Genomic DNA, 17,859 nt, shown 5'->3' on the forward strand with positions numbered 1-17,859 from the left:
AAAAATCACTGAGATATATAAAAATATATGAATAATGCGTTTCGATTGTTCGAATAGTAGTTGTTTTGATAAAACGAAAATTGTGTATATTGAACCATTTTCTGCAAATAAACTGCATTATATTCACAGTATTTAATTAATTGTTTAGGAATGATTTGTTCCTTTACTTTCACGCTATTATTACTGGAATTACAGACTTGTATAGCTCATTCAAGCGCTTCAAAATGTAAATAATTCGATCCAGGAAACTTATTAACCTTCACAAGTGCAATTGTTTGAACATTTTGAATCCACTTATTAGCTATATGTTTTCTTCTCTGCAGCGGAACGAAACGCGACTCGTACCGATTTGTCCAGATGCAAGCTCACGCAATTGGGTACCGATTACATGGGTTCGATCACGACAACTGCTGGTGGAATTCGATGTCAGATGTGGTATTCGGAGAAACCTCTTCATCAGGTTCACTCTTACTGTACCGTCACGACTTTTTGTTATTTGTTCATGCGGATAACATAACACGAGTAGCTCGGCTATATCTGATCCATAAATTTTGAACGTATCGGCCAACACTTGTCGTTGATGATTAAGTTACACGGTACATTTTTCACGACATTATTCTAATCACCGCAGGTCAGCGAATCCATTACTGATAAAGTCTTTCCTGAAAGATCTTTACGACTTGTTAGAAACTATTGTAGAAATCCGACCAAAGATCCTCGAGGTCCTTGGTGTTATACAATGGACCCAAATCTGATTGACGACGAATGCGAAGTGCCTCTGTGTAATTTTGGAGGTGAACATTTAGGCGTTCATCCAATATCGTTACATCTGACCACCATACCAAGGTGTAGCATTCAATTTGGTGCTTCAGTTCAATTGATGCTGTATTAATTTCTTTCAATCATATTTTTAGAATGTAGAATATCAGGAACAGGTTCCGAGTATGGTGGAACTCGAGAAACGTCTTCGTCTGGTAGAAAATGTAATTCTTGGGACAAGCGTTTGAAATTGGCCATTAATAAGGTAAAATTTTGACGGTCCTTACATTTTCGAAAGTATCTGTGGGCCTCATCATCATTTCATAATCGATTTTATCATTTCCTCAGACAGAAAAATTCCCCAGTAACTACTTCTCAGATCTGTCCCGAAACAAGGCCAAAAACTTCTGTAGAAATCCGGATAGCAGCGCAGGTGGTCCGTGGTGTTACGTTGATTCAGAAAGTTATGACATTGTAGAGAAAGAATACTGCAGCGTTCCATTCTGCGATGACAAAGGTTCATGTGAAGAATTGAAATTTTTAATTTATTGATTATACTAACAAAAATTTTATTGACGAAGCTTCAGTAAGATTAATTTTCTTTGATGAATTCTTGTCATTGAATGACTGATGCTTAACCTCACACATTATGCATCATGATAATTTTCATTCATACAGATTGTCTGGTTTATACTAAAAATGCTTCGACATACTCAATTCTGACTAGCTTGAACAGTACTATTGGCAACATAACGTTCTGGGTCAAGCTTTGGAATCCCGGTGATGAGCAAATAGTACGGTGTGAAATTTTTATTTAAGTTAATACCATAATAAATTTAGCTGTAGATGTGTTTTGGAGACTAAGGTGAATAACATGCTTGAAAAAAATGATTAAATTTAGGGCCAGGCAAGATTACTATTGTCTAATCTACAAGTACCGTCTTCAGCTGAAATGATTGCACAGAAATGGGGAACAGGTGTTGAAATTCTGATATCAAATTCTGGAAGTGGGCAAGAATATCCACGCACTGACGTTCGTTTCTGTCTAATAAACCCTGTACGTTTCAGTCCAACAAGAAATAAGCGAAAGCTTGTTTGCAGGAGGAGACGGATTTTGAAGAGACTCCGAATATTCTCATTGGCACCAAATGGACAGCTCTCTGGGTTACTTGGGGTGGCGGTTTTATCTCTGTTGGGCGTTCTGGTTCATCGAAGCCTATTTTTTTAGACGAATTTAAGCAGAAGAACACGATATCGAGCATGTATCCGGAAAGTTTTTTCCAGTATGGCATAATGGGCACGGGAATTTTATGGAGTATGCAATTCTGCGAAGCAAGTAAACTGAACATTTTTATTGAATTTCGTTTAAATAGCGGTATTGTACTCTCTGTTACTTCTGGCACTCTGTAAGGCCTCGACTTTTAGCATGTGAAGTTCATACTACTTTTGGACTTGAATTCCTGAGAATTTGGCCCCTGTTACAAAGTAACAGCAGTCATGATCTACAATTTCACATCAGAGCTAGTCACGGGGCAATGATACAACTGACGCAGACTCCCGCTGTTCCATTCCCACGTTATTTGGTATGCATGTCTTGTTCTTTGAGAATCGTATCAGTCAGAAAATCAGAAAAGAAATCGATTTCAACAGATTCACTTGTTACAAATTTCAGATAATTTTGGGCCAGTCTGGTTCTACTCTTCTTCTGTATCAAGAGAAGGAAACTTCTACAAAAACAATTTTACTGGACATTGAAACTAAACAAATCCTCAATTTTTGGGCCTGGCATGAATTCACAATTAGGTTCGACTAACAGGGTAATGAATTTTTCGTTTCGATCGTTTCACGTGCTTGATATAATTTTAGCATTTTTGGTATGGCAATACAAATGTTTTGGCATCGGGATTATGGTAGAGAAAAAGTTTTCTCGATTCGAGACGATGCCATTCAGACTGTGAGGTGGTTCAGTATTGGAAGTGAGAATACCATAGCACATTGGACACTGTTTTGTACTCCAACAGGTAATTTCGTGAACGTTTATTTGCATCCTAAGATGTTCATGTTTGCATGAGTGCACATATTGAACTGAATAAAGGAATTATTATTAAAACTCAGTATATATAATAAGATAGAGTTCTAACGATTCGTATTATTGGTAGAAGAGAATGCGGTCGAAGCTCCGTGGTTTCCAAATTGCATTTCGAATTCAGCAGATTCAAGATATGAAGGTACACAGTGGATGGCTGAAGGCGAAGTTCCATGCGTTCCATGGATATTTGACAAGGTTCGCCTTCTTCTGCAATTCTTTTTCTCGTAATTATTTTCTCGTCCATTTATAGAATATAGTAAAAGACTGACTTTTGTATGCAAAATATCCATCATTTAAAATTCTCCCCATTGGATAGATTCCTAAAGAAGATCGAGTAGATGACCATTTTATCGACGGATCTGCACTGAAAGCACTAAATAAGTGCAGGAATCCCACAAACGACCCTGAAGGCCCTTATTGTTATACATTACAGGATTTTAGAAGTTCTTCCGTCGAAAAACAGTACTGCTCCATCAGAAAATGTAGATCTTCTGGTGAGTTTTGTTGAAAAAAAAAAAAAAAAAAAAAAAACAACAATCTAGAAACTTTATCATAACAAGGATAATTTGCAGAATGTCGAATGGCTGGTACAGCCAATGACTACATAGGAACTATGTCGGTAACACGTTCCGGTCGTACGTGCGCTCCGTGGTGGACAGGATACAACCAGACAAATGTTACCACTGAAAAAACACCCAGCTTCAAATCACTGATGGTCAAAGCACTGACTAGTCTGAAATTCAAGAGAGAGAACGCGTTGAAGGATAATTTACTCGATACGCCAAGCGAACCTTGGGATAAAATTGGTCTTCGGTATGGATGGCCCAAAGATGTTGACTTTGGACACACATCGCGACGAGTTGCCCGAAGTTATAAACAGTCGGAAGTGGACCAACTTATTAGATCTCACAGACACCCCATAAATTTAGATACACGTGGTACTCTGGAATCAGTTGGAGATGGTGATTGGCTTCGGTCCAATTTAAGCACTCGGCAGGTATTAGCCAGGTATAATTTGGTCAGCTTAAATCGAAGGTTGCTTCAAGAGCAAGACACTTCGAAAAAGGCCAATCTACATCCGATATTCAATCCATATCAAGAAATTGAGGAAATAACCACCGAATTGAACGAAAAAGATGAATTTTTCAATATGGTCCGAGAGACCGTTCCACAGGAAGACATTCCAAGCACGACTTCTGAGAGTTATAATTCGATATCGCCAAATTCACCGTACGGTGAAACATCGAAATTTACTTCAGAATTGCCTGGATCGCCTGATTTTCTAACCGTTCATTCTAGTTTAACTACTACTCTACCAACAATCGGTGCCACTTCCGAAAAACCTGAGGTAGATGGATTTTCTCACACAACTGCAAGCCCACAGCCAAAAACTGGCAGCACGGAGAAACCATCCAAGCCACATGATCATAAGAAACCGATTCATCCAGTTGATCCACTTTACCTAAACGACACGTTATATCCTGAGCAAAATGTTAAAAGTGCAAGTAATTTCTGTCGAAATCCTTCGCGTAATATAGCTGGCGCATGGTGCTACACAACGGATCCGGAAGTACCACAAGATCTCTGTAACGTCAGAGATTGTGAGCAGCCTGGTATACTTATAACTCTTCGTTAGATCTACTGACTGATTTTTTTTACTACATAAATTAATGTCTCATTTGATTTGAAAATTTTTAATCTGATTGCAGAAGAATGCATTTTTCTCGTGAGAGGTCACGGTAGTGGTAGACGTCTGTACGTCTTACCGGATTATCGTTCGGAGGGACTTCAATTCTCTCTCAAAGAATGGGAACCCGATCGTCCAGATTCAATAACTTTTGCGATATTAGGTGAAGACGATGTGAAGTCCCGTCTCATTCTGAAAGTTGGTGCCATGAAAAATGAGAAAGTACTTTTATACTACGAAACCGAAGGGAAGGGTAAGCTACCCGAGTGATTACGAATTATTGTACATGTTTATACTCAAGGTTGTTTAATATTGTCTTGAATTATACCTCTATTATATAAAAGATTATTCGTACATTTAACTACATCTAGAAATGAAATTGGTGAAGGAAAAAACCTTACCTCATCTCCTATACCTTGGAAAGTGGACTGGGTTCGTAATTCGTATGGAACGTGGTGGAATAAAACTCTACTATGAAGGTGCCCCGTATCCGTTGTTCGAATGGGAAGACCCGGAGCCTGCCAAAGCCTTCTTACCCGTGTATTATTACTACAGTAGTGAAATAGGCAATACTATCGGAGTTGCCTTCAAGTGTAACACAAGTATATATATTGAAGTGTGACATTAACGTTTTTTGCAACAATTTCCTTACTGTTATACTATACTTTGGCATCAGGCAATGAGCCTTCGATTTAAATCTTCAGAACAATGATATTTAAAAGCAGAACCACCATATATAGAATGTCACATAGAAGAGACGACCACGGATCGATTCACAAGAATACTACCAATTTCTATTTGGGAGACGGAAGAAACGCCAAGCCCTCACAGACTGGTACTAATGGTTCGTGGACAAGGAGTTATACTGCTCCCTTTGCTGATGCTGCCTACCATGCCTGTGTAAGCGTTTTAATTTTTCCTGCCAGTCTTCTGATAACTAAGATCATACCGTTCGTTTACAGGTACTACGCATTGACTATAGGTGAAAAGGGACATTGGGTGTTTTTTATGAAAAATAAGCTTCCCGCTGTTCACATACTTCACAAGCAAAATGCAAAGGGACAATTGTTTAATTTCAATACTTGGACCAATTTGACGATACAGTAAGCACGGGCCGGAGATACTAACTGTCTCTGATATGATATGATCAATACGAAATAGATGTTTGATAAATTGAATTTACCCAATCACGATTTCGAGGATTTTGTATTGAAAATTTTTGTCTACTTAAAAGACGAATTGTTTTTCAAGGTTTTACGACTATACCATCAAGGTTTTGCGTAACGGTACCGAGGTATTCCATTACGATCATAACTTACCTTTGCTGTTCTACTTCTTTTCTCTTGCTGTCGACAAAGGTGGGTCAGTTACATGGGCCGCAAATTGCATGCCGACAGGCACGTTCATTAATCATTTTATAACCATGATTTTAAGAATCTACCACAGAAATGCTCTTTTGAGACTACGGCCAAGTCTTTGCTGGTCATGTCATTCTCATCTCTACCATTTCAGACATAGATGGTTCTCCGGTGGATGGTGGATGGTCAGAATGGGGCCCTTGGAGGTGCAGCGCTACTTGCAATGGTGGAATAGGCGTAAGGAAACGGGTCTGCAACAACCCTGAACCGAACATAAGGGGTCAGCCATGTTTGGGACCGAGAACGTCAAGTGGCCGGTGCAACATGAACAAATGTGACGACGTAACAGAGGGTAGAATAACTTTGATCACCAGACTGTATCGTTATAATCGTGTAATATGCTGTATCAACATACATATTAAGTTACATTTTATAGTCACCCTCGAATTGGTAAAGAGAAAAATTAGAACTCAGCACACGTCATTGATCGTGAAGGAAGGAGATCGTGTGAAGCTTTTAGCCGATCCTGATATTGTTTCAGCATTGAGAAATGAAACACCAAAGTCTGACATCAATTGGTCTCGCAATGGAATTTTTCTCGAAGAAGAAGAGGACAGAATCAAACTTGAAGATACTGCAGTATGTGAGTGACATAGAGTATCGAGTCCTTCTAACAAATTTTTTACACATGTTTTGAGAATTTGAATCGTGAATTTTTGATTTTCAGCTATATCTTACACAGTTGTAAATGACTCGGGTGTATATACGCAAACTTTGCACCGAGTGGATGACACTCGCCTTATTTTTAAAATCATCACGCTAGCGGTTATTCCCGTCACGAATGAACTTGTAACTCGAGAAACTCTATCCTTTCCTATGACTTGCCACTGTGTTGTACTTGGATACGTATATTCGGATCTCAAAATATCATGGAAGTTGAATGGCCAAGTGTTCAAAGATTATGGAATATCGACCCCTGTTGCGGTGAGTACAAATTTGAGTCAAGCTTGGCGGGTTGTTAATGGATAGGTATTGTATTACTTCGAAACTTAAAGGGCCGGTTGGCATCACGTAATTACGTCGCATACTTGTAATTTATACGAACCGATTTTGTTGGGTTCGTTGATTTATTTATCAGGTAAATGCAGATCGTGTTCGAAAAGTTAACAAGTCCCATCGTGGAGAATGGAGATGCGAAGTTGAACAAAAGGACTTGAATTTCAAGTGGACTACCAACGCGATAAAAGTTCGAGGCAGGTATCTTATAAGCTTATAAACTGCAACCGAATTTTATATGGTAGGTATGAATCTTATTATCAATCTCTATATGGTAACGTAGTTTTAGTTTCAAGCCATAAGCAGAGATTCAATCAACATTAATTGAGAGACATTTAATTTGCTTGTAATGAAACATTTTTACAGTATTGGGTCCTCCTAATTGGCGCACTCACTTGATGGACGATAAGCTAACACGCCCGATATTCGGTTGGATGCCGAACGAAAGTTTCGTTGCATTCTCAGCATTTCTATTGACATTTTTAATAATTGCGGCGATAATTGCTTCAACGATTACGTATTTAAGGTATTTTAATACGTTTTCCGAAGAATTGGAGTGTATAACTGTTTACAAACGGTCGAAATTCAACTTTATTTTAACACGCAGGTTTCGTGAAAGCCTCAAGTACAAAGCGCCACCGACAGAAAAGCTAATTGACAGTGAAGAATCGTTCAACGACTCAGGAAGTGAAAATCTAATCGACGATAAAAAACGGTGAAATAAGAGGGTTCAAGGGTGGAGAAAAGTGCACGAAAACGATTTGCAGAAGAAAGATTCTCTGCCCTCGGCATCAACTTCGCATGGCGATAATCTACGGTGTGCCGCCTCTACTGCGTGTCTATAAGTTATTTATAACTGCAGTTGTAATTATATGAGCGATTTCCGATCACGCAGCAGCAAAAATAGAATTCGATACGGCCGTGCTCCGTTTGTTTATTTTTGAAAAAAGGAAAAATAGTCACACCTAGGCATCCGTAAGAAGCCGAGTCAATTCTCGGTTCGACGCACCTTTACGCACTACCAAGGATACCTTATAACATCCACTGTGGTACGCTTCTTTCAATCCTGCGGTAATCCATAATGCCGTGTTGAACCTTCATACCAGAAGGACGGCGTGCAAAACTAGTTTTCAATGGAGAAGTCCTCCCGATCAGACTCATTCATTTCCAGAAGAGAACAGACCTCGGCTAAAAACCCTTCGACGAACGGGTAGATTGAAGAACGAGATCATTGATTCGATCGCCTCGCGTAGGTGTCGTTCCGAATTTTCAAAAAAGTCCTCGCACAGCTAATTACAAGTCTATCGCGTGTAATAGCTGGCACATATAACTTATTACACGCAGATGCATGTAGTAGCAAAGAACTCGCCGAAGTCGTCGAGTGCTTGCTTTTTCTACAGTATTTATATAACCATGTGCAACCTGCAGACCCGGACGGCGATGCCATACACTTGGCACACGTATACCCGATGTGCACGCATGGCGCACCGCAGGGAAAGGTAAAAATGACGCTGGTTGGTCGGGACTAAATCAATGCGAGCGTACAAGAATTGACCGGAGGATGGTGCGTGCATGGCAGGCATGAAGGCAAGAGCATGAGGCCAGGGGAGCGACAGGTGCCGAGTCGCCCACGTGGGTTCTCTTAGCAGTGGAAGACGGCTTCCTTGTGACTGCTTGGAGTCAGGACGATGCCGAGTAAGCGAGTGGGGGGATCCATTCGGTAGCAAATGCTGCTAACCCGTCGCAAGGTCAAGATCAGTCGGTTAATCTCGTCCAGTGAGCGAAGACCTTGCTTGCACCTTGCACAATTATTGGAAATAAGTTGTGCCCGTCTATGTTCAGGAATAAACATTGCTGCGTTATAGTTTGATTTTTCATCAAGCGGCAGAACAGCGCGACAAACTTACGAACCTTTTCCGCCTATTGCGTTCCAAGTAATTCTGTCCCTCCGAAAGGGATATTTCGTTTGATGGTGTTTATAGTGGATGAAACTTTGAAATTTTGCCGGGATTTATCCCCTCTCTCGATTCACCGCTAATCACTGTTACACGCGCGTGTAATCACACAGCCGTATTTTATTAATCACAACTTGTTATGGAAACTTGTGTTTTGATTCCAAAAGAGTTCTCATTGGTTCTTACTGCCGGTCCGTCGAACAAGCTATTCAAAAATGCACCCTTCTCCGAGATGCGGATCTCGGTGTGGTCCAACGTATTTATACCTTCAGGAACACTTATATACCCGTTTCAAGGATCAATCAGATTCGATAAAATTGATCTTTACTCCCTTCTCGATGACAACGATGTAAGTACGATGTATTTTCTTCATTACACATGACATTATGATATCATAACGACGACTCGACGTGGATACTAGTATTAAAATGTATAAATTTCACTCTGTTTGAAGTCTCAACTTCAAAGGCAACACCAATTATCCATATTGTTCTACCAGTACTGCTCTACAGTGTATATCCGATCAATTATAGTTACATCGAGAAAATAACGTAGTGTGAACATCGTTTCCGGTCGCATGATAATTGGCAGCCAGAAACACGTTTTTATTTAAGTCTGATCTAGAACCATCTGATCAATCAATAACTACTGAAATATACAGGTTGATCTCGAGTGATTAATGGGTTGGTATAGTTTTGAGATGGAGCTTTAAAAGTGATAAATCAATTGTGGAGGAAACAAGCCAATCAAGCAAAAAATGTCTCAAATACATGACCCACCTGCACGTTTCATTATACATATTTCATCTTATCAGATGCGAAGAGATAGATTTTTAATTGATACTATAGGAAAAACTGTTTAGTCCAATGCACGGACAAATGCATATGCTTACCTATCGCTCAATTGGTGCTTCTCGGTGGATTGAATTTATACTCACTTCGTTAAATTATATTCTTCCTTGCAAATGTTTCAAACGTCATTACGTTTTATTACGATCGAGTGCATGCCTGTAACGTATTTTAACGCGATTTATGAGCACGCCTTCGCCATGATTCGTACGAGCGCGAATATCACGCATACGTGCTACGAACGACCTGATAGAGTCTTTCCTTTTGTTATTGCCTTTTCTGAAAGGAACAACGAACATTATACATATCTATACTTTAGCCAGTAGCATCGAGAGCTCGCGACTGAAGAGAAAGGTATTATAATTCAGTTATATCGAGAACTGCACTATATGGCTAGGTAGGCCTGAGGTAAATAACAGTTATTACCTTATTTTCAAAAGTTGTGTTCCTATACATTATGCGTAACAACATGCTTTCAGTTAGTAAAATCAGTTGCAAGTATTGTTGAAGAATCGCACAATTTCAGTCAGCTCATCAGCATTTCAGAAATGCTGGAAGTTATATTTTTTTTTCACTTCCTGGTCACCGATCAAAGTGATCTGAGCACTTCCTCACCTTTCTAAATCAATTTATTCATAGAACATTCGAGATTTTAGAAGATTGAGAGAAATTATTTATCATCTACTGCCATACTCTTACGTTTTAGATACGGCGCGAGTACGGCTGCTACGACGAGGTGTCATTTTCGAATTATAATCTGAACTACCGTCAGTGTAATTGGATAAGGTTCCTGCACATTGTACAGACTTACAACGAACAGGTGAATCTTATCGGCACAAAAGTCAAGGGTAAGTTAAACGGGAGTTCCTCGAGCAAACAGGATTCATGTTATAAAAACCGTCTGTATATTCCTTTCCTCGCTAATATATTCGACCCGATGATAAGTGGATGGATGTACAATTTTAAGTGCAAGAACAGGCAAGTGAGTCTTTTAAATAACAAAAGTCGAAACGATAACATTTCGGATCATAGGAGAACCGATATTTGAGGTGATCAAAGACGTTCAGCCGGACACGGAATTGGCAGCCTGTTTCGTACCTGTGGATGATCATGATTTGGTTTTTATATCACACGCTCAGTGGACACGTACTGCGATCTACAGGTACACGATCGATTCAATTTTGGACGGTAAGTAGCCTATTCGCATATATAATTTTAATCATGATGAAACTATTTAATTATCAAGTTCATGTTCGGTATGAAGTAAGGTAGCGCAGTGCAGAAATCGTTGTGTAAAAAGGCTGGCAAGTGTTGCCTTGGGCGTATCGTGCAACGTGAGTTTGAGTGCGGCTGTAAAACATTAAACATAAACTCACTAGCCACTCGATCCCGGAACGGATGAATTTGCGAAGCTCTAGCACTGCTTTTTCTGGGTGGAGTTAAGTTTTCTTGGATGGAGCTGCAGGCCTTGCCTGTTCAGCGCTCCTGGAACACTTGATTCGACTGTAAAGAATACCTCATAAAAAAATTAACGATCTAAGCGGGTCTGGAGTCAGTGCCTATAAATCTAGTCCCGTAAAAATAGTGAAAACAAACTTGGAATAATGAGGTAATTTCATTAGGAGAGCGAGTCACTGACGGAAAGGGAGTGGCTCTTGGTTTCCGAGTACGCCAAGTTTTTGAGAATTTCTGAAGTACAAGTTCTCCTTTGAAAAATAATAAACTGAATTGAATATCTCTCTCTCTCTCTCTCTCTCTCTCTCTCTCCATATATATGTGTGTGTATGTGTGCTTATGTATATTGTCTCGGAGGTTCTATTCGAGTTAAACTTGGTAAGAAATACCGAGCCTGTTGTCAGTAGTCTGAACTGGGTTGAAGATGGTAGCTGGGTGAAGTAAACAGCTAAGGACCGTCCAGTTGCCACCCATTGTACTGTCTTTCAGTGGCTGTGAGCGCTACACATTTGAATCACAAGTAGCCGCCTTGATCTGCACCGACAAAAATTCCACCGATATTTGCATTTCAGATTTGTAGGCCTATTCTGTATTTCGCGTATAATTTAATCTTACGTTTTTCTTTCCACGAATCAAATTACGTTTAAGGGTCGACGCCACTTATTCCGCTGCATATTTACCTCGCCATCAAAATTCGGGTTGCCATCAATTCGTTGCTTGCCATTGCCTCCTCATATAATCATTTTGAAATCCACTTCAATATTGAGTCAAAATTCCAGAAACAGAGCCAAAGGAGGTGCAGTTTACTCGACAGTTTCATTTACCAACGGTCATAGTCCGTGTTTAACTCAAAAGCCGTCATCAATCGGTTCGAATTCAGTAGAAATGCCTTTTATCTGCGTCGCTGCAACCTTCTCTGGAAATTGAAGAATACTTGAATGAATTCTCCCTATCGTTCTGTGTTGATGACGAATTTTTGGCAACCTTGCACGGCATTTATTGATAGATAAGCTTAGTTTCTGCGATTGTTAATTTGTCTTTTAGAGTCACCGCTCGATCTGTCAATGGCCTTATTATCGCATCAGTCATCGTCAGTTCCATCTTGTTACGAAGCCGATGAATACGAATCGACGTCCGGCGAATCGTCGACGTCCACGTTGTCCATAGTTGGTGATCATTTGGAATGCAGCATCTTGACGACTATGAAACGGGGCGAACGTGTTTTATTGCCATGCGAAGTTTGCGGAAAATCTTTCGACCGGCCATCCCTACTTAAGAGGCATATGAGAACGCACACAGGTGAGAATGATTTTATGATCGACAATGATTTCTCTGTATTATTAAGAATTCAAACTTTCCTTCCAGTCATCTTCCTTTTCATTTAATATGCACTAATAATGCATTACAAAGATATTATTTAAGGCGAGAAACCCCACGTCTGCATGGTATGCAGCAAAGGCTTCTCAACGTCAAGCTCCTTAAATACACACAAACGAATACACAGCGGGGAAAAACCGCACCAATGTCTTGTGTGTGGAAAAAAATTTACTGCTTCCTCGAATCTCTACTATCATCGCATGACTCACATAAAGGTGAGTACGTGCAAAACATGTCTACAGTGTAATCACCCTTATTTACAACGTACTAAACCGCCATTAGCATATAATTATTTATACGAAAAAATTGAGATTTTAAAATCTTTTCCGTCTAGGTATATAACGCGTCTCGCTATACTTACGTAATTATTGTCCCGTAGTAAAATATTAACGAAGCAAAAAATTTCTTGAGAAACATCAAATTGCAAAAGCAAGAAGTTCCGCAATTATTACAGGACTGAGAAAAAATAAACTGCCATGGTGCTACAGAACTGTTCAGAATGTTTCAAGTAAACCTGCAGAGCTAGCTTAAATAAAGCACGTGCACATATTTATACACGTGCTTTATTCTCCGAACTGATAAAAATGCCTCTAAGGACGAGGAGACTGGTGTTCGGATTTTGGTAGTTTTTGTAGAACCGGAGGAGAATGATAATGCGCAGTGAGAATGAATTCGACCAGACGACGATTCGTTCAGACTTGAAAGGTGAATGCAAGAATTCACTCAATCGGCTCTCCTCCATCCGCAGCACGCAAGACTGTAGCTTTTGCTTTCCAGCGAGGCTTAATTAAAACTTTAATGAACCCGAAGAAAGCGTTTCAATTTCCGATTGAACAAGAATTGTGAACGGGTTTTACTGAAACGGTGGATCGTTTTTCTCTTTCCACAAAGGAACAAACTTGGCAAGTACGCTACAGGCTATTTCCCGCAGAACTGAATACGATGCAAAGACTGTCCAAGTCCAATCATCCGAAGCAAACGAAAGCTGCGCGTATCGCAAAACCTGGATTTCCATACTCATAATCAGCGTTCCGTGATAGTCGTTTCTCGGTTAATAATTCCGTTTCCGGAAGCTGGTAAAACGTAATAAAAAGGTATAAAGTAGCGACTCTATGTTCCGTAAAGATGGTTTCTCCTCTCCCGATAACCCTTCAAGTTAGTGCCATTAGCTAGGCAAAAAACAGTCAAGATTCAAAATCGAATAGTAGACTCGCACACATCCAAGTGGCTTGTACGAGTTAACGAGCCCGAGAAATTGCAAAGCTACTTATTCTATCCTCCGCGCAAGCAAGTGGATAATAAATTTTGATACGACCTGTAGAATTTCGACAGATCTCAGTGGCTTCATCTCCGTTGACCAGTCTTGGCTGCCGCTGGTCAGTTCGCCGACGCCAGTAGCGGCATTGCTTTGAGCGTGTCGAGATAGCCTGCCTTGAATATCGGAGTAAAATCATTTTGCTGGCTCTGCAAATCCTCGCTCCAACTACGAAGTCGAGTATTCTGTATCCCGATTCGCAATGCCGGGCGAGTATTTGCAGCGTATTTCTGTACCATTAAAATTTGACTCAAGTATCGATCAGTTATCGATAATTTGTAATCGGTATAAGCTATCCATTGATCATCTCGAAATTGACTTTATACCTCGGAGAAAATTTTCACCAGGTACAAAAATATCGTTGCACGACTTAAAAGGATGGAAAATATATCGCGGATTATACCTACCAGCGTTCTAATATTCGGAAGTAATGGTACTTGGGAGCAACGCAGGTAGGCCTACCATCAGCTACTGTAATTGGTCCATTACTTGCTCCCGCGTGGAATGCAATCCAATTAGAGAGACAGAGAACGTTGCCCTGGGCGATTTCAGTCGGTATTAGTGCTGTGGTGTTGTACTACCGCTCTACTGCCGCAGCTCGTTGCTATCCATACTTTTCAGATTTCAACCTCTGCAGCTTACACACTCCGGCATGCGTTCGCCCGATTAACGAGTATACAGCGATATTCATTCAGCGTAGAAATATACTTGGGTGTTAGTTAGAAGCGGATTGACAAACGACGTAAACAAACCTTTGCATTGACCTCGATGACCCTACCGATGACGCTGCAAATAACACTTAATAATTTAATTGAGGATCGATTGTAGGTGAGCGTTTACAGGCACGTAAACGAAATTTCGCGGTTGTTCTGAAAAGTTTGCAATTTTTTTCAGGAAAAGCCACACAAGTGTTCGCAGTGCTCGAAGTCCTTTCCAACACCGGGTGATTTGAAAAGTCACACTTACGTTCACAACGGACTTTGGCCGTTCAGGTGCCACATATGTAATCGCGGATTCAGCAAACCGACGAATTTGAAAAACCACATGCTGCTGCACTTGGGCAGGTGTTCGAACAAGAAGTTTGTCAAGTCAGACTTATGATCGGCTGATGGATCTCACGAGAATAGGTATACAAATGCGTAGAGATACGTATTATAATTACATGTCGCATATTGGGACAGCAAACGTGACAGTTAATCGTAACTTTGTTTCAGACTGACAATTAATTATAGTATGGAATTCATCTCACCGCATACCGAGGATGCACGGTTAACGGATATCGCGCGGGCTGCATCGTTAATGGGCTAAAAAAAGTGCAAAATGCTCATAAATCAAATTCAAGTGTCGTCTATACGTGTGCGTGAATTCTCACATCGATATCGTCTTACCTGGAATGAATTAAGGAGGAGAAAAATTCTCCGCGATCAACACTGGTACATTACACACATACAGTCGCACATATGTATACACCTGCACCGGTATACACGGATCGAGATCGAGTCGGCTCACAAGCAATTTAAAACTGGGATTGACGGAGCAGGTTCACCTTGACGAAAAGTAGTTCCAGTACATATAGGTGACAAGAAAACTATATGTATGCATGGATGCGTACAAGCGGTTTGCACTTTCGGTATAAATTGCGCGTGAAACTGAATTGCTGAATTAAATATTGTGATTAACGAGATTTCAAGGCTGAAATCTATGATACTTTGAGCAAATTACAGTCGAAGCCGCGCGTATTACAGCTTTAACATTATCAAGTCATGTTACTGATACGTATACTTGGTACTAGCTTTTGTAAGGATGTTTTTTTCTTTTTTAATCTGTCAATTTGCTTCAATTACAATGTAAGATTGCGATCGAGATAATGAATGGAGACATGGTTAAACCGTGTATTATGCATACTCTCTTATTATGGTCTCGCATGTGAGAATTTTTACTGACTGCCATATACAATGCTGACGAATATGTCACGTACAGATAGTAACGTTATATATTAAATATTCTATTGTATTATATCGATGAATTGATAATTAGGGATTTTTAAAGCAATATCATTTAGTCTTTATAAGCGGCGCGTAGTCTTGCCTAACAGATTGAACATTGTCTGTTGTAAATAATGTTAGTCTAATAAAGTTAGTTTGAATAAATTTGAGTATTTTTCATTACCTCCAAATCAGGACAGATAATTTTTGCACTTTTTTACCCGAGTACTTCGCGTCGTCAAAACGGTAAGAGCCTAACTCGTAACAGCGTGAACTAGCAATGCGTCATATATTTGTTCGTTAATTACCACGACCTGTTATTTTGTTAATCAAGTTTTGGAAGACAATCCTTACATCCATTAAAGCTTCATCCAATGTCGGACCGAGCAAATAGTAGAAGACAGTTGGTGAGCTGAAAAGCAAATAAGTTTATTTTATGTTAAATCTTTCATCGCATTTATATTCGTTGGATTAACCAGTGACGATAAATGTTGTAGAATTAAATCACCCCGGCAGTCTGAACGACGAAGGACTGCCGATTCTGACGGGATTTCAAGTTTTCTATAAATATTCCGAATTCGTAGTCGATATTATCTCTGAATATCTTCGTAGGTATTACTTCGCTGAATTATTTCTACTATAAAACTGGACTGCTCTCTTTACCTTGACGACCCTGCGTCTTGCGAACTACTGGAATCTTCGACTTGCGATTCTTTCCTCGGTGGGACAGGAGTCGCCATCATAACAACGGTGGATTTTCTGGTTGCAAACGGTATTGATTTCAAGTCATTCGGCGTGACCTGTGAAAGTGAGCTTTTCGGAAAACGTGGTCAACCATTGGAACCCTCCCCACGGTATAATTATCTCTAGCAGAACAATACTATCACCGGTGCTCATTGGAACTGTTATCTTTATTCTGCTATCACCAATTGTCAATCTCACCTTAGATTGGTACTGGTTTAAAGCATCGACTTGAATTTCAGCCTCAGGTGTATTTTGATCTAGAAGGCTGGTCAGAAAGCGTGTCTCGGAATTCGTAACCACAGATGGTAATTCGGTGTCCTTATTCTTCGTGCCCTTCATCGAATGTTTACTAGATTTTGGCCGGGCATTAGGCAGCGCTTCAATCGACTTTTTTCCGACGTTTCGAATTAACAGCACTGCAGATTCAGACTTGCTCGTTTCCAGCTCATCGGTAGGGTTGAGATTTCTAAAGTTTTTTTCATCGATCGATCCGTTGTAGATTACGAAACTTTTATCGTCGTGCTTTTTTACGGTTACACTTCTGCCTGCGTCTTCGATATTCTCATTTGTCAAGACGTCAGTTAATGACGTTTTTCTACTTGTCATCTGACGGCCATCAGCCACACTCGTTTCAGCGTTGATGTTGGAGGCGACGGAGTCGGCTTGAGAGCTTCGTTTTTTGAACAATCTTTTCACACTTCTCGAGAACACGCTATCAGTCTTAGTAACGCCGTTTTCTTTCGACGACTTCTTAGAACCATCGACTGCCAATCTCGATGAATCTACCCTCAACTCATCTTGTTTCTTTTCATCCATCCGTCGCTTTGAAGACTTCGATTCTACTTCTTTTCCAGTTTCAATTCGCTTTCTGATGTAGCTCTTCGCTACGGACAACAGGCTACTTTTTTTTACGCGACTCGATTGTTGACCTACTTGTTGCTCGGTCTCAACTGTACTGTTCGAATCCGTTTGCCTTACAGGTGATATCACAACCTCGGCCAGATCTTGTACAATTTCAACATTGTTCACCGTAATGTTAGCCTGATCAGATATTATTAAAACATCATTCGATCCGCATTCGTAACTTTCCGTTTCCTGATTACATCTTAATTGACTTCGACTTGTCGCTAGGTTATTGACAATCAGCACTTCGCTGTGAGTTGCGGGACTTTCAGGATTGCTGACACCTTCTGGTTCGCAACTTTTCACTTTAGACTTCGACACCTGCTTC

General features: G+C 40.2%; 2 protein-coding genes across 2 annotated transcripts; both read left to right on the forward strand.

Moving 5' to 3' along the window:
* Positions 1 to 150: 150 nt before the first annotated feature.
* LOC124293465 lies at positions 151 to 7,781 on the forward strand. Its single transcript, XM_046734341.1, has 25 exons — positions 151 to 226; positions 324 to 491; positions 657 to 794; positions 915 to 1,024; positions 1,108 to 1,282; positions 1,438 to 1,553; positions 1,661 to 1,792; positions 1,861 to 2,095; positions 2,185 to 2,342; positions 2,432 to 2,562; positions 2,626 to 2,780; positions 2,919 to 3,043; positions 3,165 to 3,342; positions 3,421 to 4,461; positions 4,558 to 4,788; positions 4,907 to 5,151; positions 5,293 to 5,435; positions 5,498 to 5,638; positions 5,787 to 5,893; positions 6,048 to 6,245; positions 6,330 to 6,536; positions 6,621 to 6,877; positions 7,032 to 7,146; positions 7,316 to 7,475; positions 7,557 to 7,781. The coding sequence occupies exons 1-25, from the start codon at positions 151 to 153 to the stop codon at positions 7,666 to 7,668; spliced, it is 4,854 nt and encodes a 1,617-aa protein (XP_046590297.1). The 3' UTR covers positions 7,669 to 7,781.
* A 630-nt stretch (positions 7,782 to 8,411) lies between these two features.
* On the forward strand, positions 8,412 to 16,049 carry LOC107227160 (oocyte zinc finger protein XlCOF8.4). Its single transcript, XM_015668216.2, has 7 exons — positions 8,412 to 9,253; positions 10,459 to 10,600; positions 10,785 to 10,940; positions 12,252 to 12,506; positions 12,630 to 12,799; positions 14,794 to 15,026; positions 15,114 to 16,049. The coding sequence occupies exons 1-6, from the start codon at positions 9,044 to 9,046 to the stop codon at positions 14,998 to 15,000; spliced, it is 1,140 nt and encodes a 379-aa protein (XP_015523702.1). The 5' UTR covers positions 8,412 to 9,043; the 3' UTR covers positions 15,001 to 15,026; positions 15,114 to 16,049.
* The last annotated feature ends 1,810 nt before the right edge of the window (positions 16,050 to 17,859 follow it).

The sequence above is a fragment of the Neodiprion lecontei genome, chromosome 3 (genome assembly GCF_021901455.1).
Source record: "Neodiprion lecontei isolate iyNeoLeco1 chromosome 3, iyNeoLeco1.1, whole genome shotgun sequence".
Lineage (NCBI taxonomy): Eukaryota > Metazoa > Arthropoda > Insecta > Hymenoptera > Diprionidae > Neodiprion > Neodiprion lecontei.